Source organism: Aptenodytes forsteri, unplaced genomic scaffold (genome assembly GCF_000699145.1).
Source record: "Aptenodytes forsteri isolate BGI_AS27 unplaced genomic scaffold, ASM69914v1 Scaffold50, whole genome shotgun sequence".
Classification (NCBI taxonomy): Eukaryota; Metazoa; Chordata; class Aves; order Sphenisciformes; family Spheniscidae; genus Aptenodytes; species Aptenodytes forsteri.
In genome coordinates, this window is record NW_008795126.1 from 3,400,801 (window position 1) to 3,424,890 (window position 24,090).

Genomic DNA, 24,090 nt, shown 5'->3' on the forward strand with positions numbered 1-24,090 from the left:
GGGGTTTATAAACTGTAGGGTGCTGGAGGGTTTGATCCAGGAAGGCAACTTCATGATTGCAGCAAAAGTCTCACCCTAGCAAGAGCCAACTTTTGGGCACCATTTGAGAGTCTTCTTGTTCCGCCTGGTTTCTCTGCAATTAGGCTGCTTATAGTGAATGAAACTGATAAGACTTCTTCCCCCACCACACACACACTCGTTGAAATTAAAATATTAATGTTGCGTGCCTTACTTGGGGGGGGGGGGGCTTTTAATCTTGGGAAAAAAAAGTTTCTTTTTTTTTATTGTGTCCAGATTTTTTGTCTGTTTACATTGATAGCTAATAAAATACCCAACCTGAATGGCAGTGTTAACTGTCTTTCCGAACTCATAAATGCAAGGGCTGTTAGTAACATTGTGACGTGCCTGTTACCCTTGGAATTGTGAATCTCATGTCAAGTCCAATGTGAAATTAGTCTCCACTTATTGGCTAATGGATTCTGCTTCACGTCATGTACTACAACACTTAATTCAGTGGAGTACATTCTCCTGTGATTGATGGTTCTTTATTGCTGGAAAACAACCAGTAAAAGTTGAGTTGCCATTACTTTTTTAAAAAATGTTAATATCCATTAAATTTTTATAACTGAATATGATGGGGCCTTTGTGGCTTCTTGCTTGTGATGTTTTATGTAACCATTTTTTCCCCACATAGTTATATGTTCCCCAGGGCTCAGTTTTGGGGCCGGTCTTGTTCAACATCTTTATCGATGATCTGGATGAGGGGATTGAGTGCACCCTCAGTCAGTTTGCAGACGACACCAAGTTGGGCGGGAGTGTTGATCTGCTCGAGGGTAGGAAGGCTCTGCAGAGGGACCTGGACAGGCTGGATCGATGGGCCGAGGCCAACTGTATGAGGTTCAACAAGGACAAGTGCTGGGTCCTGCACTTTGGCCACAACAACCCCATGCAGCGCTACAGGCTTGAGGAAGAGTGGCTGGAAAGCTGCCCAGTGGAAAAGGACCTGGGGGTGCTGGTCGACAGCCGGCTGAACATGAGCCGGCAGTGTGCCCAGGCGGCCAAGAAGGCCAATGGCATCCTGGCCTGTATCAGAAATAGTGTGGCCAGCAGGAGTAGGGAAGTGATCGTGCCCCTGTACTCGGCACTGGTGAGGCCGCACCTCGAATACTGTGTTCAGTTTTGGGCCCCTCACTACAAGAAGGACGTTGAGGTGCTGGAGCGTGTCCAGAGAAGGGCAACGAGGCTGGTGAGGGGTCTGGAGAACAAGTCTTATGAGGAGCGGCTGAGGGAACTGGGGTTGTTTAGCCTGGAGAAGAGGAGGCTGAGGGGAGACCTCATCGCTCTCTACAACTCCCTGAAAGGAGGTTGTAGCGAGGTGGGTGTCGGTCTCTTCTCCTAAGTAACAAGCAACAGGACGAGAGGAAATGGCCTCAAATTGTGCCAGGGGAGGTTTAGATTGGACGTGAGGAAAAATGTCTTTACTGAAAGAGTGGTTAAACATTGGAACAGGCTGCCCAGGGAAGTGGTGGAGTCCCCATCACTGGAGGTATTTAAAAGACGAGTAGATGAGGCACTTAGGGACATGGTTTAATGGGCATGGTGGTGTTGGGTTGACGGTTGGACTCGATGATCTTAGAGGTCTTTTCCAACCTCAATGATTCTATGATTCTATATTTCAGACACTGGCTGAAAGGAGTTTAGCTGACTTCAGTTCAACCTACCATGTGAAGAGTACTCTTCTGCAGTAAGATGGTAGAATATTTACCCAAACTAACAGATGCTGCTAATGAAAGACTAAAACTCATGCACAGAGGGAACGGAACACATCTTGCCTCGCTCTCCAAAGGGAGTAGATGTTGAGCTTAGTTAGCCAGCAGTGTATGGCAGAGTAAGACTCCCATAACCTGGATGGCAACATCATTATTTTTTCTTATTTTTGTGTAATACTCTCTTTTAAAGTGAAATTCCTGCTCCTGTTTTTTGCCAGTTTATTAACCCCCTGGAGATTTCAAAAGCCAGTTTTTAGATTTTCTTCCTTGGAAGGCTGTGGAGAAGCAGCCTGTGAATGTGGTGCTGTGACATTTGCAGATTTACAGTGCGGGCAGTAGTAACCAACTTTGAAGAGATGAGTAGGTTTTGAAAAGGTCATACACAGATCTTGTATTTAGCACTTTCCTTCTGCAGATCATCTTGTTTACAAATGTTTTAATTAATACTTTAGCAGCTGCTTCCACAGGTACTGATAAGATGTATTATCACAATTCAACAGGCAGGTGACGTGTCACCCAACGGTGACATGTAGTCAGTGGTAGCGTTGTGAAGACCCTTTGTGCTAAGTACTGGACCACATGTGCTCACCTCTTGGTGTTGAAGGATTGCTCATGCTTTTAGCTCTTGCACCATTTGATCCAGGTCCCATTGCTTGGGGAAACTAATCCAAATAACCACCCAGTTACTGACTTACATACTCTGTGTCTACCGCAACGGGTATATTTTTAATTCATCCATGTGTGTTTACATTTTAGATAAATGTGATCACATATTTTTAATCTAGTTATTCCTGTAGTAATCTTTAGGAACATAATCTTTAAAATGTAATGTGAAATGATTATTTAATTGGGTGCTTGTAGCAGAATTTCTCCTGTTGAGATTTCTGACTGGCTAACCAATTTCCTTGAGCAATATGGTTTTCCACATGATAGACTCCCTTATTTTCCTCAAGAAGATACTGTAATTTTAATTGGAAAGCTTTGACATATTTTGGATCGACTCAGAAAAGTCAATTTTTCTTTCATTAAAGATCTTGTACAAATGGATGCAAATAGAAACAAATGGAAAATGAGACACTAGCACTATATTGGCTTTTACTTCAGATTTTGGTTTGGTTTGCTTGGGCATTTTGTAAAGACTGAGGAGGTGGGGGGGATGTATATAATATATATATTATACATCTGTATTACCTATATATTTTAAATAAGCTCAGTAATGCAGTTTTTTCGTGGGAGGAAAGTGTTTTGTGATGCCTTCTGGGGCTTTATCCCCAGCCAAGCCCATTTTATCTGGGACCTAAACAATGTCCAAGTCTCTGCTAGTGTTCAAGAGGCAGATGTGCCCCACTGGCATGTTATCTGTCAGCCTGCAGGCTTATCTAAACACAAAAATGATGCAGCATTAAATGAGAGGGGTAAAATTAGCTGGTATAAAATTCCTCTGCAGTGTTGCACGTACAGGTATGCTTTGATAGCCACAAAGCAATTTTTGTATGGGAGTCTGTATAAACTGTACTGGTAGACTTGCCTCTAGCTGGGAATTACATTGGTATAAATGTACACCTCTGACAGATACAGTTATTCAAACACTTTCTGTAGGGGAGGTCCCAGCTCCTAGGGATGCAAGAATATGAGGATTACTACTGCAAAGTTGTGAGGAGTTCTGTTTTTTCCAGCATGTTTGGTTAACGTTGTTCATACTTAAATTGCCACTCAATTCAGGCACCTGACTTGAGACAAATGGAAATAAAAGGGATGTTTCACATATATCAGGTCTGTAGTTTTGCACTCTCAGCAATTTTTCATAGGCCATGGCAGATGTCCTCTTTCACTCCCAGCTGTGAGAGAGGTTACTGATCCTGTCTTCCCATTCCCATCGGCCAAAGGTTATCACCAAGGAAGCAATTCACAGGAATGTCCTTGTATTAGGCAAAATTAGCGGCCTTACCCTAAACTAAATTATTGGTCTCAACTAACTTGGCAGACTGTTCCCGCAGTGAGTTAACAGGTGCTTACACATACTGCTTGACTTGGTACTTTGGTGGGTCATCAATGAGAAGTTAAGAGCTGCCATCATCTTCCTCTAGCACAGCTGGATACAAAAGACTTCTTTTCGTAGCCTCAGTTACTTTTTTCCACTTCCAAAAGCAGGTTCCAGCCTTCAGGGCTACAAACGCAAGCCAGTTCATTAAATGAAATCTGAGAAAAAGAAGAGGATGGTTGAAAGTATAGATGTTTCAAACAATGGCCAACCTGGTATGACCTACCTCTAGCTCTGCGCTCCAGTGCTGTTTCTATTGGGTGGTGTTGGTTTCTGATATGCAGCAATAATTTTAACACCATTACATTCTCTCTGGCCTTTTCCTGAAACATTAGAAAAATCTTAGCAAAGTTATGGAGTTGTAACAACTCAGATCCATCAAAACTAACCAGGAAAGGTCGGTTTCTTTGTATGTAAGTACAGATGTGGCTGGCTGTGGACTTCCAGTAGATAGCTGTGATCAGCAGTTGTTTAATTTTCCATTGTCTGTTTGCCCAAACTTAGACCAAACCCAGAGAAAAATCACAAAAAGCATTTAGGCTCTATCCGCTGTTAAATACTATGTGATGGATAATTATCATCATGTAATTATTGCATGTTCAGAACATACTCATGATGCAAAAAACTGAAGCTGTTTGTCTGTCTTTCTAGTTCATGCAAAGGGGTTTGGATTCACAAACTAAAAAACAACTAGAAGAGGAAGAAAAGAAGATAATTAGTGAAGAACACTGGTATCTTGATTTACCAGATCTAAAGGAGAAAGAGTAAGCTTCTACCCTTTTGTACTTCTTATCATCATTGGAGTGTTGTGGAGTGTGAATAGAATATTCATATTTTTTGCTATAAAAGAAGTATTATTAATAACCAATTAACAGAAGCAAAAATAGCGACAGGCTGGCATTACAGCTTTTTTTATGATTTATTTTCAGGGACGTTCTCAAGGTTGCCTAGTGCAGTTTGACCTACTTTCGTTTCTTGTGTGTGTTGTTTTCTTTCACTCACAGTTTCTTCTAGATGCATGTAATTAGTTTCTTTCAGGCAGAGATCAATTCATTCACTGCTGCTTTTTCCCTTCATTTGAAAAAAGAAGTTTGAAACCTTGTGTTAGTAAATTCAGCTCCAGTCACATGGTTAGGTCCATTCAGGACAGTTCTGTCTTCCTGAGTCCAGCTCACTTCAAATCCTGTTTTTGTAATAGGAGAGATAATGGCAAAAATAAAGGAAGGCTTAGCTAATAAGGAAGAAAATGTCCATTCCTGCTATTTAGAAAGGTGCTTTAAATAGCAAGAGAACTACTTTTAAAATTGCTTGAACATACATAATTGCTGAGAACATACATAATTTTTAAAAAGCTGGGATCCAGGGAATTAACTGTGGTTGAATAAGGTCGTTGATAAAGTATTTTCCATTACTGTTGGGGGATATGACAAAAAGGTATTTGAGCTTCAGTCGCAGCCAGGAAGGTTCAAGCTGGACATTGGGAGAATTTTTCTAACAATGAGGCTATTGAAGCACTGGAATAGATTGCCTAAGGAGACACTGGATTTTTCATCATTGGAAGTCTTTTGAGGATGGGTTAGATGGACCTCTGCTGTTCATGGTACATGTTTAACTGATCCTACATTGAGGTAGGAGAATGAGCTTGATCTCTTCAGCCTAACTTCCCGTGATCGTAGGAGTTTGTTTTACATGGGAGATGAAGAGGATGAGGGAAGAGGTGCATATGTGTGCAAGGAAAAGAAGGATGGAACAATTCATGGAAGTACTTTTATCTAATGCGTGTATTATGAACGCCTCAGGGTCATGTTTCTTTTCTCGCTCCGTGCTCATTAAAAGAGGAAAAAAGGAGGGAGAAAGGGGAAATCTTTCTCTGCTGAACAGAGAATTACACAGTGTTTCATATCCTGACAGACTCAACTAATGCCAGGTCTAACATCACAATGAAAAATTAATTAGAAGCTTTTGCTGGTGTAGTAATGCCACCTGGAGACTGATATTTATGTGGTATTTTTATTCTGGCAAAAGCATTAATGTAGGTGGAATCGTACCAGCAAAGAGTGTTTTTTGTCAGGAGAGTTAATTTTGCTTGTGGAACTGGCACAGCTTTACTGGCAAAAAGTATTCCTTTGCACTCCAAGCTCCTTGTATTAAAAGATTTATCAGAGCAATTAAGCTTCAGAAAGTAGCTGATGGTTTAAAATACACTGTGGTTTTGTTTATTTGTGCGGGAGGAAGACAGCAAATGCTTTTTGCATTTGTTTAATTTGATTATTTTAAAACGCACCATTTGACAAATGCTGGGTTTGGGGTTTCATGCAGGAGCTTTATAATAGAAGAGAGGAGCTTTATGCCATGTGAGGATCTACTTTATGGCAGAATGTCCTTCAAAGGATTCAATCCAGAAATTGAGGTACCGTTTAAATATTCTGTTTTGAGGTGGTCTCGCATTAGGATTGAAGCCCTTGGGGATGGGGATTTGAGTGTTCACACTGCATGCTGTTTGGCCTTTGCAGCACCTTCCATAAATCCTCCCATGTACAGGAAATGCCTGATTCAAACCAAAATGTTGATCAACGCAGCATCTGGTGAATAGAAGCTTTTTATGTCCTTGTGTTGATGGTCAGTAATTGCATGACTCCTGCAGATTTTCCCTCCCTGAAGTGAGGAAACTGTCCCACATGCTGCTCACCAAAACAATAGCTCACTTTTCCTCCTGCCATTTAATTTAGAGTCCAATCCTACAAACATTCAACGCTATTTATTCAACACTTACTTGTGTAAGTAAGGGTTTAAAGTTCCAAAGTAAAAATTCTGGGCAGGAGAGTCCTTAATTTCTTTCTGGCATGATTCATGCTGATAGAACTACAATGAGATAGTAATCAAAATGTTACCACTGAACTGAAGCAAGAGGATGAAGGTGTAAAGACTAAGAGGTATGCAAAAGGCTATGCAAGGTGATTTACTGGGGATTCTTTTAGTTATTTTGAACTTGCTTTCACTGTGACTTGGCATATTATTGCTTCATGGTTTTTACTAGTAGTTTATTGTAAAACCTTGCAGGTATTTTTCCTTCTTAACAAAACCATTTCAAGGACTATGTGCTAACATCACAATGAAAAATTAATTATGATTTAATTCTCTGGTCTCCTGAAGATGTCTGGCGTGCCCTTGAGGATGTTTGAATAGTACAATTCACTGAAAACCCTGTCTCTGTGTTGCCTCTTTTCCCAAAGGCAAACTCTAAGCTTAGCTTAGCAACAGGCAGGCATGTTGCCTTTTCTTCATGAGTTTTTGTAACAGTATGCTCTAGCCTGACCAGGGAACAGCAAATAATTATTAAATTTGATTCCTACCTTTTATGCATTTCTTCTACCAGTCAATTTCAGCATAGTTGCTGTTATATCAGGGTTACATGTTTAAGCTATTTCTTGCTTCATTTTCAGAAGTTAATGATCCAAATGAACTCTAGGTGCAAGGAAGAAGAAATTGAAGTGGATGATAAAATGGAGGCTGATGTGTCAGATGAAGAAATGGCCAGAAGGTAAGTTCTATTTTATGACATAATGAATATTAGCTAGGAATATGATGTTACTGCATTATGTGTGGGAAAAATAAATCCAAAAGCAAACAAACAAAACACAACCCCACAACAGAATATGGTACTTTACAGAACTGATTTTCCAGGAATTCTGGTGTGTATTCAGTGGAATCACCATCACTTTTGGGGGTGAAATACCTTATAGGGGTTTTCTGCCCTTTGATAGCCAAGTATTCCATGCTAATTCCCTCCTTGTTCCAGATTGCTAACAAACCCAAACTATCAGAATGAATAATAATGTAATAGGTGATCATGTAGTACTTGTGCTTCTTAAGCTTCTGATGACCAGCTTTTTTACACTACTTAAATTGTTGATTAGATTTATGATTTGCTCCATCGACATTTTCTCTGATGTTAGTAAAAGCTGTAAATTTTTTATTATCTTTACAGATATGAAACATTAGTGGGAACGATAGGGAAGAAATTCTTGAGAAAAAGAGACCAGCGTGTACTCCAGGACGAAGATGAAGATGGGAGTAGTAACACAAGACCTAGCAAAAAAGCAAAGAAAAAGTTCTTAAAACCTCAGGATTAATGTCAACTGCACAACTGGAGCTAATAGAAATGTTATCTACCAAATATACTAACACGAACTGGAGATTGTTTGGAGTTCTTGCTATTTAATGTAAAGGATAGATTTGTAAATCTGAGTCTGTTCTCACTGAAAATTCTACCATCCGCACAACAAACATTTTTCAAAGTGGATGTGTATATAATGGATGTCATACATCCTTTCCTCTCTCAGCAGCTTTTAATGCGTGGGGCACTAATCCCATCAGCCTTTTTAAATGTTGTGCATAACTTGATCGAGTGTCACATGCAATCGAGAGCAACATTATTTACAATTTATGATAACATCTGAAAGAACTATTTGGAGTAAAGACGTGCTTTGTCCAGTCCAATAAGGCAGTTCAGCTTTCACTGTGTTTTCTGTTATGAAAATGAAAACCTTTGCTGTCTTCAAATTGAAAAAAGTCAGCAGAAACATGTTTTGGGGTTTTTTTACTGTGCTAAAAATAAGATGGGAAAAGAACAGAGAGATAAAATCCATTTTGTTGAATTTTATTTTTTATAAAGCTTATTTAAAAATAGAGGGGTTTGTAAAAACTTCTTTTTTACAGAGCAAGCCAAATATTGGGCAACATTTACAGATTGACGCTTGAGCAGATTGTGAGTCTTAATTTGTGTCTTCCAAAAGAAGTTTGCTAATCTTGTCTCTTTTTCAGCAAAAAAAACCCCAATCTTATAATTATCTAGGTCTTGTCATAAAAGCCTAATAATGGCTTCAGAAACATTTGAAAGCTGAATAAAAACTGATTTTTTCTGTGGTTAATGATTGTGGTTTAGCTAATTTAATGTAAAAAATAGTGCTTAATACAGTCTGATATAAGAAGTGATACTGTTTTGTGCTGGCCACAGATGTCCCCAAATATTAGCTTACTGCACTGACTTTTTCTGTTTAGTGTGCAATGAAGCTGTCTGAAGTAACGTTAGGACGGAAGCATCATGCCCTTTGGTCAGTCAGTGCTCTGGGCGTTGAAAAATGTCAGTGTGGTGGTGTCTAAAATCATAGCAGTTCTCTGTATCCTGGCTTTCAACAAGAAATATTTCTTTCTATTACTTCATTTCCCCAGCTAGATGTCTAAGTTACTCATCCTTAATGCTGACTCTCTGGAGAGAGAGGAATTTGTTAAATTGAAGCAAGTAGTGGCCATTCCGTCATGGACACAAGAGGCTTTTTTTTTTTTCTTTTTTTAACAACTCAGTGAGGCAAGACATGAAACTCAATTATATAAAGAAAGAGACTGTGTGCCTGCTGTATTTTGCATGTGATATATGAACGATAATCCATATATCAAGAGCACCTCATTAGATATTCAAGATGGATCACACATGGAAAGAGAAATATACTTTTAAGGTAGTAAGGGGACCTTATACAGGTGGAAAGTCTGTGATTCATGATCTGAGATAGTTTTTCAGAGCTAATTAGATACTACTGGTTCAATTATTTAAAACCTGATCATATATTATTGCTAGCTGAAAAGAAGTTAATGATGGCAAGACATTTTTCTTCCCATGGAAGATGTGACCTGAGCTAAGAAATGATTTATTGTTGGTCATCACAAGAAAAACTGAGAATATATCCCATTATTCTTTCTTGCTTATTAGTAGGAAAATGATTCCCCTCTATGTGAACACATTTCTTCAATGGAGAGAGACTTTCTGCATAGCTATGCTGGATAGTTGAGGGGGGGAAAGTGTGTTCTAGTGAACCACCAGCAACCAGGAGATGTCACTGCAATTGCACGCCCTGAGAGACAGTGGGTTGGAGAGGGTTCCAGTGGTGTCATGTAAAGGAGCTTTCAGGTGATTTTGATAACGATTAGTGGCTCAGATGAACGCCGTGTGAAGTCTTTCTTTGCCAAGGCTCTATGCAGAGAGCTCTTTTGCATTGCAGAGTCCTGTTCAGTCCAATGGGGGGTAATTTTGCGCAGTTAAAGGGCGTTCTGCTGTACGTTGGTACTTAATTTCATGTCATTTTCTGAGGGATGGCTGGAAATGTGAGTGGCATGGTGCATGGGTAAGAGCGTGAGTGAACTCTAAACAGCTTCCTAGAAAATCCATGATTTTGGAATTTGGGAGGGGGGAAGGGAAGGGTGGTTCTTCTGTTCCCTAAACATGTCAAACACCAACTGTGAAGAAATGATAGATTTTGGTTTATTGTCTTCAAATCTGGGTGCTCTGCTGTTCGCGTTTAGCTGGTGGCTAGGTGAGCTATTGAAATGCTACAGTAAGACCAACTACTAATTTTTAGCGCAATCTCTTATTCATGGGGAGTTTGTAAAATGCACTTTTAAAAGCACCATTCGTAGTGCGTTATTATGAGCAAGACAAAACTAGAAATCAGCCCTACATGACTTTTTAAATGTACTTTAAGTGCCCAAAGTTACAAGCAGGCATTTTATCTTGGGATCTTCTGAAATACCCGTCTGTATTTCCAACCTTATAAATACATATATACGTATATATTTTAAGTCTGGCTAGCTTCCTAGCCAAGGTAGAAACATTCTGCTATATAAAATCTGTGCTTGAACTACTCTTGACAGAGATGGAGTGTAGTGGTGCAATAATAATGCGAACCTACATTAATTCAAGCTTTCTTGGCTCTGACAGAGTCTCAAATGCAGATGCGTTTTCATGTGCGACTTCCTAAGCTGTAGAACTTTCCCACACGGTCGTGTTTCTAAATGAAAAGCATTTCTTCTTTGAGGACAAAAGCAAGTTGGGTAAGTAGTAAGCATTTTTGTTAAAGAAAATGGCTACCTGCAAAATTTAATGGGTAGAGAGTTATCAGACGCCAAAAGTGTTTGTGCCTGTTACACTAAGGTAGCTATTAAAGTGAAGAAAGCAAAGTGTGCGTTGTAGTTCGTGCTCACTGACAGCTCACAGTGTTAAGTTTAAGCATGTCTTTTGTCAGGTGAAGTTTTGTCCCTCCCTTTGACAGGCTGACAGTGTTTATTTCTGTAATAACTGCTGATGTTGGAAACATGGAAGTATTGAACAACATCTTCCTTGCTGATGTTTCTCATTTTGTTACTTTTATTCTGCTTAGTATTGGATCTTAGAAAGTCCAGGACCAGAGTCCAACTGAAGCAAGCCATCCTGTATCCTCCCTTTAGTAATGCATGAGCTGATTAAACTTTGATTCTTTGGGGAGGGGGGAGGATGTTCAGTGATGCCATGGAGTTTGAACCGTGTTTCTTCTGTTACGTGTCTTGTTTTCTAATAATACACTCCATCATAACAATTCTACAATCGCGGATGACTGTTGTTGCCGTTGGGCATTGCGTGTGTGTGTAATGGGCAGCTGGGCTGGGATTCTGGGACTTAATCCAGCGTTCAGACGTAAAAAGAAAATGTCTCGTCTTTCTGTTAATTGGAATACCATACTTTTACATTGTATTTGGAATTAGACAAGACCTGGGTGGGGGGTTATAAACGTTTGTTCTGCTTCATTTCAACAACAGTCAACAACTAAAACTGCACAGTAGCTTAGGCTCTCATTAAACCTTTCTCAGAGAGAGTGTTAATAAAGCATAGTCATGGTGAAGGATGTCAAACATCCCGTGTTTCCTTTCTGCATGTGAACACAAGTTTCTCTGAGAGCTGATGCTTTAAGGACTTGGTTGTTTCTTTTCTTTTCAGTCTGGGAGAGCATCTCCCTTCTACAATAATGCCTTGCTAATGGAACCCCAGCTTGAGGCCTCTGGGTTTGTTTGGGTTTGTTTGTTTTTACACCATTCTCATCTCAAACCTTTGAGGCATTTTGGGTCTGGCATTCACACCTCAATAACCTGCTTTCGTCAGCTTTTGGGGAGCTTTAGTTAAACTATGAAACTGTTCCTCAGCTGTACGTGTTGACGTTTCTTCATACGATCTGATGTTGCACAGTGAGGACCTGGTTATAATTGTTACATCGAGAGGAAAAATCCCACTCAGTGGTTATCAACAGATGGAGTCGGAGAGAGGGTTGACGCTTCAGTCATCAGCAGCTCCGTAGATCTTTAGCCAGAACGGAATAGTAGAAGGGGGTATCTGGGTTGAGTCCCATCATTGCAGGCACAATTAAAAATGCCAATATGAGTCTGTAGACTTCTGCCCAAGAAACCATTCCACACCGTAACCTGAGCAATTACCTGGGAGCAACAGCAGGAACATCTCTAGAGAAGTACAGAGGCAAAATAAGCAGTCTGTTAATGGCTGTCCTCAAGAGGCAGCAGCACCAGAAAACAACTGTACTTCATTGCATAGAGAGATACAGTTTGGTGACCTGGGTGAATGCAGATGGGAATTTCTGTCAGCTAGAATGGAGGTGGTGAGTGTTTTGAAGCTCGTAATGTTCCTTGGGGTCTCGGGGAACACCTTGGTTTGATCAGTCCTTTAGAAAGGGGTAAAAACCCTTAATGGGACCTTAGTATGAGAGAATAACATGAACACAAATTAGAGAACAAAGTCCTTCGTTCCATTATTTATAGAAAAACTGTGTTCCCACCTCAGTAAGATCTTTCAGTGTCCCCTATCGCCTCCTGCTTGGCCCTTGGTTCCTTGTCCCTGTGCAAGTACGCATGCACCCAGGCTGTCAGCCACCACCACGGCCGGTCAGCAGGGAAGAGCCGGCACGCACCGTGGCCAGCCCAGAGCTGTTGGCTGCTGAGCCCAGCAGAGGAGGCAACTACTGGGCCTCCTCTTCAGTGACCATCTTCTTCCTCAGCCTACGAGCTCTTTTTCCAGGAACTTGTAGGAACTTACCATCTCCAACACTGCTGTCAAATTTGTTCAATATTGGCCTGTTTGGTTCAGGAAGTTTGTGGTGGGAAGGGTTGGCCAGCAGATTGATAGCATGATGGTACAGACCTCATTTACTTAACAAATGGTGTGTGCAGGAGTCATGCAGTTGTGGGGGGGAGGCTGTATTTACAGCAACTCTTTATGCTTTTATTTTCCTTTATTTATTCTCAGGTATACATTTACAGCATTTGTGAGATTTATGATGAGATTACGTCTTTGAGCAAAAAGATATACTATCAGTGGGAGGAATCAACATTTGACCAATACTCAGGATTATCATAGATTGGGGAGAAAGGGCGTTTTTCAGTGTTACTGCTATTTTTTGACGCATTTGAGAATGTTTCCTCTTTCTCAGTGGTTTCCTTGTCTGGGCTTTTTGGAACCAAAAAAAAAAAAAAATTAAAAAATGGGGAAATGTGATTGTGAAATAATTCTAAAGAAAGGGATTCCTTTAGAATGTTTTGGCTCCTTGATTTTTTTCACTTTGATACAGATGAATGAACTCACTTGTGACACGAAAGCTCCTGTGCTAAGTGGTACTCATTCAGGATAAACCCATGGACTCCTGTATTTGCTATACAAAAAGAGGGCAAAATTAAGGGTGTGGTGGGGTTAGCTTCATTGTTCTACCTTTGTTATACAAATAACTTGCAACGCTAAAAATACAAAATTTCCACCCCTTTTGGGATAGAAGTAAATCTAAGCCAGTTGTGATGTTTAAGCACCATTTACCCTTTATAGGATGATTACTTATCAGAAGCAAAGCTTGTAGGTATCTCCTCAGAGCCCATCAGCCACAGTAATGCTGCAATATATACAATTTGGATCACCAGAAAATACATACATACCAAAAATTACTTTGGGCAGTTTACTGCAGCAATGACAAAAGGGATGCACATGATGATAATTTTCATTTTGTACTATGTTTTGTCTAAGGATGACGGTGAAAGAATTATGTCTCCTATTGCTCCTTTCAAAGATGACACTGTTTTACTTTTAGTAAAGGTAGAGAAATGAGATGAGCTGTGAGTGGTTAGATCTTGTGAAAAATGAAGTTTAAAATGCGTACTTCATTGTCTAAATGTTCACAGATTACTTTTCTCCCTATAATAACCATAGAAAATGTGTCGGCAGCATATCACAATTAATAATCCATACTCCTATTTATGTGCTATAGGCACTCCAAAATTCCCCAGACATATTTATTACCCAAGTTTATAACCAGATTCAAATCAGATCCTACATTTGTGCCAAAAATTGAACTGCAGTCATCTCACAGCAAATAATTCTATCTACCTGACAGAAGAGTCTTAAATTCCTCATTTTTCCCAGAGTGGAATCCACTTTAATCTGGTATTAATGTATTTTTCCTTCAATCACCTGCAAAAGAATCCCATAATCTTACAGTGGTGATTGCACAGGCAGGGGGAGGGGCTGTACATACATAGTATTATTGTAGGTTTTTCTGGTCATCTAGATTGTGTAAAATCCTTTGACGTTAATTGGGACAAGTTTTCTATCTAGGGTTATGTTGAATTTCTCTTTGAGTGTTTTTTCCACCTCTTCATCTTCAAGAGTTACGAATTCCACCAGATCCATATTTTCCTTGTAGTTGTATGTGGTCTCAGTGAGTGTCCACCCAATTAGCGCTCGAAAGCCATCGGTGGTCTGGAGGGTGCAGATGGACTTCTTTGTAAAGAGGGAATCTGGAGACGTCTGAAGGTACATGCACTGGAAATGGAAATCTTCCACTGTCCGTGGCTCAAGGCTGAACATATAAACTTTCCGACATTCTTTTTTCTCCAGAAGATCAGAATTAGAGAAATTCTGATTGGGGATATATTGTTTCCGTCTCATTTTCTCAAGGTACCAGATGGCATTTTTTTCCGTGAAGCGAAAGATGCCAGGAGCCTGGGGCTGGTCTTTTCCTGACACAAGCTCCATCGGTTGCCACATCTGATAGGATACACCAAAGCCTCCGTCAACAATATAGGCTTTGCCATCAATAACTACCTTTACAAGGAGATGGGTCATGATGGTGGCGTACGCATTTTGATGTGGATTGAACACGTACGCTCCCAGAAAGCCGGTGTCGTACCCCAGGCGTTTCAGGACCCAGCCCAACAGCTGGTTGTTTTCCATGCACCAGCCACCCCGCTTCCTCCGCACGATTTTGTTATAAACGTGCTCCAACTCCAAAGTAATTTTCTCCCCGCAATGGATGCTGAGGTTTTCGAAGGGAACAGCACGGATGTGGTGCTGGAATATATCGGTTAAGGTTTCCAAATCTTGTTTTTCAAGGGAACCTTTATAGCCAGTTCTTGCAAAATACTCTTCAAGGTTCATGTCACCTGTAAAGGAAGGAATTGCGTTTTGGTTTTGTTTCTTTACATCAGTGATTTATGATGCTGTGAAAAACTGCCCAGCCTGCTGCCAGAAAAGATGCTTTAATCTACTGCACCTCATCAGTGCAGTTTTTAAAGGTAACAAGTATTCATATCAAACGGTTCCCAGAGCAAAGAAGAGCAGTGCACGTGAGGGTTTGCTTTTTGTCTTAGAGTCATCCCTATGGAAAGCAGCTGATGCAATTTCAGCTTGATATGTGGTGGCTGCGAAAGAGGGATTTGCTGTATTTGCATTGTAACAGCATGGTTAAGAAGAAATGTAAGATCCTGCTAGGGAGTGTTCATGAGGTTTCATGAAAACCGGTCTAAATCCACTGTTGAGCGAAAGGAGTGTCAGTGGGGGCAGCAGTGTCGTCTGCCAGTTGGAGGGAGGATAATTTGAGCCAGGATTCACATGTTCTTTTCATGAGTCTGCCACTGATCTATGTGACAGTAAATGAATTGCTCGTTCGGTACACGACGCTCTTTCACCACTTACAAAAAGTGAAAAGGATACTCCCTGCACATTTTGTAAAGTGTCAAGTTTTATTCAGATAATTATAACTGAAAAAAACCTCTGACCTTTGCAAGAGTTGCAGACCACTGAGTCTCTTGTCTGCTCTGAGTGTTGCACAAACTCATTTTGGTGTTGGAATAATGAATCTGAATGGAGGGGAGCGACCTAAAAGACAAAGAGCACATCTCTATTCCCCACTGTGCCCCACGTCTCACAGGGTGCCCTGAAAATGGACAGGGGCTGCTTTACATCTCTCTAGTCCTGGCCTTTCTCAAAACTCAGTTTATTCCTTCCAGAGGAGGCGTAACTGAGAATTACCGAAGCCTCATACAGTGCATCCCTGGTCTGTCCTGCCTCCAGCAGTGCCAACCTCCTGGCCTGCCTTAGTAGGACTCCTCATGAGCGAGACTGCTGGATGAGGAACTACTCAACTTATTTTCTGCCTTCTAATACCATGGAAAGTCACGCAGAGTCATCTGGCTTTGGCAATGGCCCATCACAGTCTGCTGGCCACCATTATGAGCTGGATTAAGTATCTGATAGATACTGTTTGTAAAACACGCTGTAGATCATCTGCTTGGGTATGGAGCTGGGCACAAAATGTTTTGAAGGCTTGAACCTTCGCAAAGAAAGCACTAAGCGTTTCAGCAGTCTAGAGTTACGGCAAATATTTAGCTTCTTGACAACCCACAAAGCTACTTGGAAATCTTTTGTGCATACAGTAAGCTGAGGTTTAGACACTTAATATTAGCAACTCAGGAAGACTACTGTATTCAGATAAATTCAGTGGTGAACTGTTGAATGTTTACTGCAAACTAGAGTTTCTCAAGATGATTTTCAGTGACAGATTCATGATGTACATATGCATAGTATAGAAGCAGCTGTCCAAAGTGAATGGAGAGCCCCATCAAAAACTGTGTGTTATCTTCTGCAGAAAGGAATTTAGCTTCCAGTGATACTTCAGTGTATTGTTGGGGGATATTCTTAATGTAATATTTGTTAAGTAGAACATAAGACTCTTGGCACTTGTTTCTTTTGATTTGCAGAATCCAAGTCTATCCAATCCTACCCGCTCAAATTGTGAATGCTAAATAGATCACACCAGCATAAAGCTGGTTCTCGAGTTTATATTATTTGTAATTTCTCTGCAGCTCCATAATATGATTGATCAGCGTTAGATCTTGACTGTAGGAGATGAAAGCTACAGTTCCTTTGAATTGTGAGTAGATCAGATGAAAAGCTAGATACTGATAAGGTAGTCCCACAAATGTGCCTATGATTTATGCAGAGAAAAACATCAGCAGAAGAACTTTAAAGAACTATTTCTAAATGTGCAAATGAAGGTGTTCATGCAAAAATATTCCTTAACAGGACTATACACACTATCAGCAATTCCACTGTTAAAATATACATCAGCACATGGACTTTCTGGGGTATGCAAACCACAGTTTGTAATTTCATTTTTTTAAGTTGTTTTTAAAGGACTGTAATTTTATTCCCATAAAGCAGAATCTATTCATTATCAGATTGCTTTTTTGCTTCCTTTGCCTTTGCAATATTTTTAAATAAAGTTAAAAATCTAAAAGAATAACTTCCCACAAGAGGTTGTAGTTCTAAATTTGTATCAACCATTGTATCTAAACAAAAGAATCTCTCTTACAGTCAAGAGAATCTCCTCCTGAGGAGCAGAAAGACAGAAGAATTGAAACTGCACTATCATTGTTTTGCCCTTCTTAAGAGCCCACGTTCAGCAGGCGATATTTTAGCTCTATAGCCACACATTTTTATAACATTTTTCCTAAAGAGAATACTGCTTATGTTATTGCCCATGACCTTTACCATCATAAATAAACCAAGTTTGTTGTTTGGGGGTTTTGGAGGTTTTTTTAAGAAAATAAACTTACCTCTTAAAATAGCCTTATTTATTTATTGATGTATTCAGCTTCTGGGTTGTTTATTAATGGGGCAGCAGTCAGTAAAGCCAGGAGTGGACACAAATTGCGAGGGTTGTCTTCCTCTTTAAGCTCTGCTGGCCCTCACTCCTGAATCTTAAATGCAGAGAAGGGGCAGAGTCCACTCCAAATGAATGCACATTTTTGGACTTCACTGATCCATGAGCAAATTAAACTTTGTTTCTTCTCTATTAGTAGATGTTTATGTTTTCCCCTGGTTAAGACGAGACTGAACTTGTTTTCCATGTAAAATAATTACAGTAGACAGTCGCAAATGGCTCCGTAATTTTTTTAAATTGAATTATTGTTATTTTTCAAGCCAGCACTTTGCGGTGGAGAACAGTCATCTGCTTCCTTGTGGGTGCACTGCATTGCCAAGGTATTGCAGGCTGCATTTCCCCAGGCTCCGCGAATGCACAAAATGACCCTTCTTTGCTCACAAAGGAACTTTTTCAATCTGTTCAAAGCTTCCACTACAGCAGGTAGTTAGAGCTGCCACACCTAACGAATACCATGACAAATATTTATTTGCACAAAGTAATGCATTTCCTCTCTAAAACTTGGCCTTCTGCGTCTTCAAAGTGTTGCAGGGCTGTTTGTTTAATTCTCTCCCTGTCAAGCATGTCTCTTCTTCATCTGATGGACGTGGAAAGTCAGAGGTCCCTTTCGGGAAGGCAAAGAGCACATTAGACTGCATCTGGGAAAGCACCCGAGTTTTAGGCACATCAGGTGCCCCGTGAGTCTGTGTGGTTGACTAATACAAGCGTCAGAGTCTTTTCCTTGGCTTGAGGACTGACGCTCTTCTGTCGCCATCTTTCATGACGCATCCCGTACAGTACCTGCCACAGGTATCATAAAGGTAAAAGGCTTTTGGGTTGCGTATAACATGCTGTGAAACCGCACCGGTGGCATGTCCTAACTCCCCAGTGTTTTCTTTTGCATCTGCAGTATTACTTATTTAAGGTAGCTTTTGTGCAGAATACTGTTTGTAATAAATATGAAGAGTTTTATCTATAACAGTCGTGCCCGCTTGGCATCGCAGGAAGGGTAGGCCCCAAAAGTTTGCAAAGGTTGATCTAACTTTGTTTCCATTTTTGATACCAAAAGCCCGATTTTTAAGAACTGTTGAATCGTCTCAGCTTCTATTGATTTTGTTTCGATTTCAGAGACACAGAAAAATCAGACTCAGAAAAATTGGATGCTCAAAATTAGAGAGCTTTTGGGGTTTTTTAAGTGCCCTTGCATAAATAGCTGACTTTAAGTCAATTTCTGATAAGGGAATAGGACTCAAGTCTTTCAATTTATTTCATCATAAGCTAATCAGCACCTAATAGTGGCTTGTTTTGAGAAAGTCTTAACCTTTCTTTTTTTTATGAAGCCTTTGAAAGCCAAATTCAGCTCAACTTTCTATTTCAGACTGTTAAAGGAAGTGAATAATTTGTAAAACTCTGCTGAGAAGAAGGTTGGAAATAATGCCAAAAAAAGTTAGAGGTCTTTTGTGTAAAATGGTAACACAGCTCCTCCTTCAGTATTGTTTTGGCCTGCTTTGCCACAAAATATATCTGAAATAAAATGAGATCCAGAGAGGTGGAACAAAAAGTTATGGAGTCAAAAAGCAATTTCCACATGAGTGAATTAGAGGTAGTAAGATGTCTCAGTTTCTAAAGAAGGAGAAGCTTAAGAAAAAATATGCAATCGGTATATGCAATTAATTAGCAATGTACTTGGATTTACCAAGTTTTGTGCTCATCTGACTAGCTCAACTTTAGAACCAGATTAATGTTATTAATGTTAGTTTTAGAACTTTTTATATTGGATATTTAAAGATCCATCTAGCACAGTGTTAGAATTAGATTGTATCCACTAAATTAGGTGGCAAGCCACAAACGTTTATTGGTACAAGTTTGTTCTCCAGCACTATATTGAATTTGTCTTTCAGTGTCTTCTCAACCTCCTTCATCTGTAGAGTTGTGATCTGCACCAGGTCCATGTCCTCCATGTAGTTATACTTCATCTCAGTGAAGGTCCCCAACTAAGGCATAAAGCCCTTCAGTGGTCTGGAGACTGCGCATTGACTTCTTCTGAAGTATGGTATCTGGAGACACTTGTAGGTATGTGTTTAGCTCCTGAAAGTCATTTATATGTCGTGGCTCGAGAGTGAACGTATATATTTTTCTGATATTCCCCAGTGCTGGAGTATCAGTGAAAGGGACACTTTGCTCAGAAATATAATGCTTCCGTTTGACTTTCTCGAAGTACCAGGTGCCATTGTCTTCCATGAAGCGGAAGATGCCGGTGCTCATCTGACTAGCTCAACTTTAGAACCAGATTAATGTTATTAATGTTAATTTTGGAACTTTTTATATTGGATATTTAAAGATCCATCTAGCACAGTGTTAGAATTAGATTGTATCCACTAAATTAGGTGGCAAGCCACAAACGTTTATTGGTACAAGTTTGTTCTCCAGCACTATATTGAATTTGTCTTTCAGTGTCTTCTCAACCTCTTCATCTGTAAGAGTTGTGATCTGCACCAGGTCCATGTCCTCCATGTAGTTATACTTCATCTCAGTGAAGGTCCATCCAACTAAGGCATAAAGCCCTTCAGTGGTCTGGAGACTGCAGATTGACTTCTTCTGAAGTATGGTATCTGGAGACACTTGTAGGTATGTGTTTAGCTCCTGAAAGTCATTTATATGTCGTGGCTCGAGAGTGAACGTATATATTTTTCTGATATTCCCCAGTGCTGGAGTATCAGTGAAAGGGACACTTTGCTCAGAAATATAATGCTTCCGTTTGACTTTCTCGAAGTACCAGGTGCCATTGTCTTCCATGAAGCGGAAGATGCCGGGCGTCTGGGGTTGATCTTTCCCAGAAATCAACACCAGTGGCTGCCATGCCTGGTAGGCACCGCCAAAACCAGCATCTACTATGTAGGAATTTCCCTTGATCACCACCTTCAGTAGGATATGATTTATCTCGGTAGTGTATGCCCTCTCTGCTGGTTCATAACTATTTCCTCCAAGAATACAGACGTCATACCCTAATTCTTGCAAGGCCCAAAATAAAAGGTGGTTGCTTTCCAGGCACCATCCACCACGTTTCTTTCTCACAATCTTATTGTAAGTAGATTGTAAATCCAGTTTGATGGTCTCCCCGCAATGCATGCTGAGGTTTTCAAAAGGAATTGCCTGGATGTGATGCTGGAAGATGACTGTTAAGGCTTGCAAGTCTGCATCCTTATGGGACTCATTGTAAGAAATTCTTGTGAAATACTCTTGAATGTTCATTTTGCCTGTGTGAGCAGAAAAATAGCCAGTTACTGTTGTGTGGCTGTCAAGGGGTTCGCTCCTATTTCTGTAGCACAGGTTAACCAGCCTGCAAATGTAGCCTAGGCCATTTTATTGAGGATTTGAAAGAAACCTGTGCCCTTGATAGGAGATGAATGCAGGCTGGACCTGCCTGTGTCATCTGTGTTTCTTAAAAAAGAGATGAGGATAGGAGCAGGTGGCAATCACGCTTTCTCTCTCTCAGATGTTGCCTTCAACCCAGATGGATGTCTTTCCTATGGGAAGACACGGCACGTGGCACAACAGAATCTCTGGCCCCAGATGAGGGTTCCACATGACAAAAAAATTTATAAAACTGACAACAGGTTTGCAGAAAAGCTGCTAGACCATACCAGCATAAAAGTCACAGCAATTTCTTGCTGTTTCTTTTACTGTAACAGGTAAACAATTCTTTATTTATCCCACAGGTAATTCAACTGGAAGGTTTTACATTCCTGGCTTCAGCTAACTGGGATTAACTCTCAGTGTGTCACCATTTTAGACAGGCTTCCATGTGAAGTAGATTGTTGTTTTCTTAATCTTTTTAGTTTCCCTATGGAGTTCAGACAGAGCTTTGACCCTGGCTGTTGAAAGGAAAGAACTGTTAATTTTTCTAACCCAAGGGTCAGAGGAATTGATAATTACTAAGAATACATTCAAGGCGTATTCATCGGCTTTTGGGTTTATTTACCATCTTTTACAAACCAAAGGCCTTAGCTTCAGCTCAAATTATTGGATATATTTTGTGTCTTCATGTCTCTGATCCCCTTTCACTAGCATAAAGAGACTGTCATTGGTACTGGCTGCGTGGCCAAGATGCAAAAAAGTGTAACACTTCTAATCCACTGACTCATCTGGTACCTGCAAGGATTTCTTTTGCCTTTAATTTAGTTTTAATTTGGCTTTTTTCCATGCAAGGATATTTGTTTTCCAGAACGATTCACAATCTGCTAAGGACTGTATTCATTTCCAAAACGTCTGAGGATTTCTTGCTCCTTGAAATTGGTCGCATGTTCCCTGGGAGGATTTTCCAAAAATCATTTGATGTAGATGGGATGGGGGAGATTACCTTCCAGAGACTATTCTCAGCTTTGGTCCAACTGCTCCCCTAGCAGTGACCAGCAGTTTGACCCAATGTCCATGCCAGCACTCAAGCGAGTGCTGGGAGCTTTTGAAAATCCCACCTCAAATACATAGGTGGAAATACCCCCGCCCCAGCAGGTGAGCACATCAGATGACCTAATCTCTAGACTTTAACCCCAGTTTTGATGCCATCAGCACAACTCACTTGACTTAGTTGTGTTGCTCCTGATCTGCACTGGTACCAGGATTCAGACTGGCTGATGCAAAAACACGAGAAAATGTAACAAAGTAGAGCACTATCTCAATAAGGGAATAAGAAATAAACATTTTCACTTCAAAAGAACCCAAAGAGGCTACATGAAAAAACAGTAATGTGTCTTTGATACTGCATTTTATGTTTTTTTCCATCCCTTTTTTAGGACAAGGGCACTCATCTCTGGCAGGATCTCCTTGGAAACGCTGGTTGTAGAAAGCCATTCCCTCCCGAACAGACAGCACACATGTCTGCTGGCAAGCTCATCCTGTGGTCTTCTGCCTCGTTTTCCTTTTTATTCCCACTTTTAGCCATTTTGCATAGGCAGACAGAAACATCTTTTCCCTGTGACGGTGTCGAGCTGAACCTCTGTGGCCGGGGGGGCCCAAGCAAGTCTGTTAGCCTGGTGGGTCTGATACGCTTGAAATTTGCTTTCAAGCAAAAACCTACCAGTCCCTGCTCTGGGCCAGCAGCAGAAGAGCTGATGCCTTCCCTATAACCTGTCCTCTGGGTCTATCCCCATTGCCCCATCAAGAGTGCAGCATATAACCAGCTCCCCTCTTCCAGCCATGAGCAACTTCCCCATCGAGAGCCTCCATGGGGTGCTGGCAATGAGGCTTTGGGAAAACATATTTTGGGAAATTCGCAGCCCGTTCCTCAGTTTCCCCAGCTGCCCCTTCTCTGGCCTCATCAATTTAAAGTCTGTATAGTAGAGACAGCCTCGTCGTGGCTGACAAAATGGACTCTGATCTCAATGAATACTTAAAGAGGTTTAAGTATAATAAAGCTAAAGCTAATAAACTAGCGTTTACTCCCTCGCCTTCCCGGAGGCAGCTTTTCTTCTTGGCACAACCGTTTCCACCACGCTAGCGACGGGGCTGCAGCAGCGAGCAAGCCCTCGCCCAGGGGACAGTTTGCATTCCAAAGCCGGGTTGCCAAATATCTTAAGCCTCAGTCCAGATCTCAGCCTTGTTTACTTTTGCTCCCGCAGCAGGCAAGCTTCATTCAGCATTTGTGCGTGTTTGCAAGAGCAGCGTGGTGGGTAGCGAGATTCAGACGTTAGTTCCGCCTGTCTGCAAGCGTCCCAGGGGATCGCTGTGTCCTTTCATAATTAGGCTGAATAGTTCTTCTCTGCTAAAATTCATGAGAGGCTTCCAAGGTTGGATCCTCTTGCACATGCCTATACCATTTGTTTGATTTTAAGCTACACTGCGAGTCAGGAGCTGGGTTTTTCATACACTCTGGCTCAGCATAAAGGGGTTAGTTTAAGTCTCGAGCGCTTGATCTTTGTACTTGGACAATGTCCTCGCAATGCAACGCATGCTGTCAGCCGTGGGGTTGCTGTAATTTATACTTTGCTAATATGCCTACAGTGCTAAGCACATGGTATGCAGACACACAGAGGTGGGCTTTTCCAAACAGGCTGCAAGATGAAGTTAAAGATCAGACACTCGGGCGCTTACCTCTCAGCCAGCGAGCTCAGACTTTCCACCCTGGTTTGCTCCAAAGTTCCCAGGAAGAGTTGTCCTGGGAACTGCTGCTCTTAAAGGTCCAGGCTGCCTTTACTGCCTGGCAGGGACAGTGTTATCCTCCAGCAGCACAGGAAAAGAGGGGAGAGAGTTTCTTCTTTTATAATATTTTATATTCTGATGGGTTTATTGGTTTATTTGTATTGACATACGTATAGAAAGCCCTGTCATGCAATTCATTGTGTTAAATGCTGTACAGAGAGCCTGAAAATGATCCAGTCCCCCGATTGCTTACAATATTGAGTAGATTTTAACCTCCCACGTTACTGGTTGAGAACTGAAGCCC

The 24,090-nt window shown here is 40.9% G+C and overlaps 3 protein-coding genes across 3 annotated transcripts; 1 reads left to right on the top strand and 2 right to left on the bottom strand.

Moving 5' to 3' along the window:
• Positions 1-4,431: 4,431 nt before the first annotated feature.
• Positions 4,432-8,006, top strand: MPHOSPH6 (M-phase phosphoprotein 6). Its single transcript, XM_009277295.2, has 4 exons — positions 4,432-4,574; positions 6,130-6,220; positions 7,254-7,351; positions 7,799-8,006. Exons 1-4 carry the CDS (start codon positions 4,465-4,467, stop codon positions 7,941-7,943), a joined length of 444 nt encoding a protein of 147 aa, XP_009275570.1. The 5' UTR covers positions 4,432-4,464; the 3' UTR covers positions 7,944-8,006.
• A 4,869-nt stretch (positions 8,007-12,875) lies between these two features.
• LOC103897303 (arylamine N-acetyltransferase, pineal gland isozyme NAT-10) lies at positions 12,876-19,540 on the bottom strand. The gene is made up of 2 exons (XM_009277296.2): positions 17,563-19,540; positions 12,876-15,108 (listed from the first exon to the last, which is right to left on the bottom strand). Exon 2 carries the CDS (start codon positions 15,101-15,103, stop codon positions 14,231-14,233), a length of 873 nt encoding a protein of 290 aa, XP_009275571.1. The 5' UTR covers positions 15,104-15,108; positions 17,563-19,540; the 3' UTR covers positions 12,876-14,230.
• A 438-nt stretch (positions 19,541-19,978) lies between these two features.
• On the bottom strand, positions 19,979-23,780 carry LOC103897304 (arylamine N-acetyltransferase, liver isozyme). Its single transcript, XM_009277297.1, has 2 exons — positions 23,739-23,780; positions 19,979-20,905 (listed from the first exon to the last, which is right to left on the bottom strand). The coding sequence occupies exon 2, from the start codon at positions 20,898-20,900 to the stop codon at positions 20,013-20,015; it is 888 nt and encodes a 295-aa protein (XP_009275572.1). The 5' UTR covers positions 20,901-20,905; positions 23,739-23,780; the 3' UTR covers positions 19,979-20,012.
• Positions 23,781-24,090: the final 310 nt, after the last annotated feature.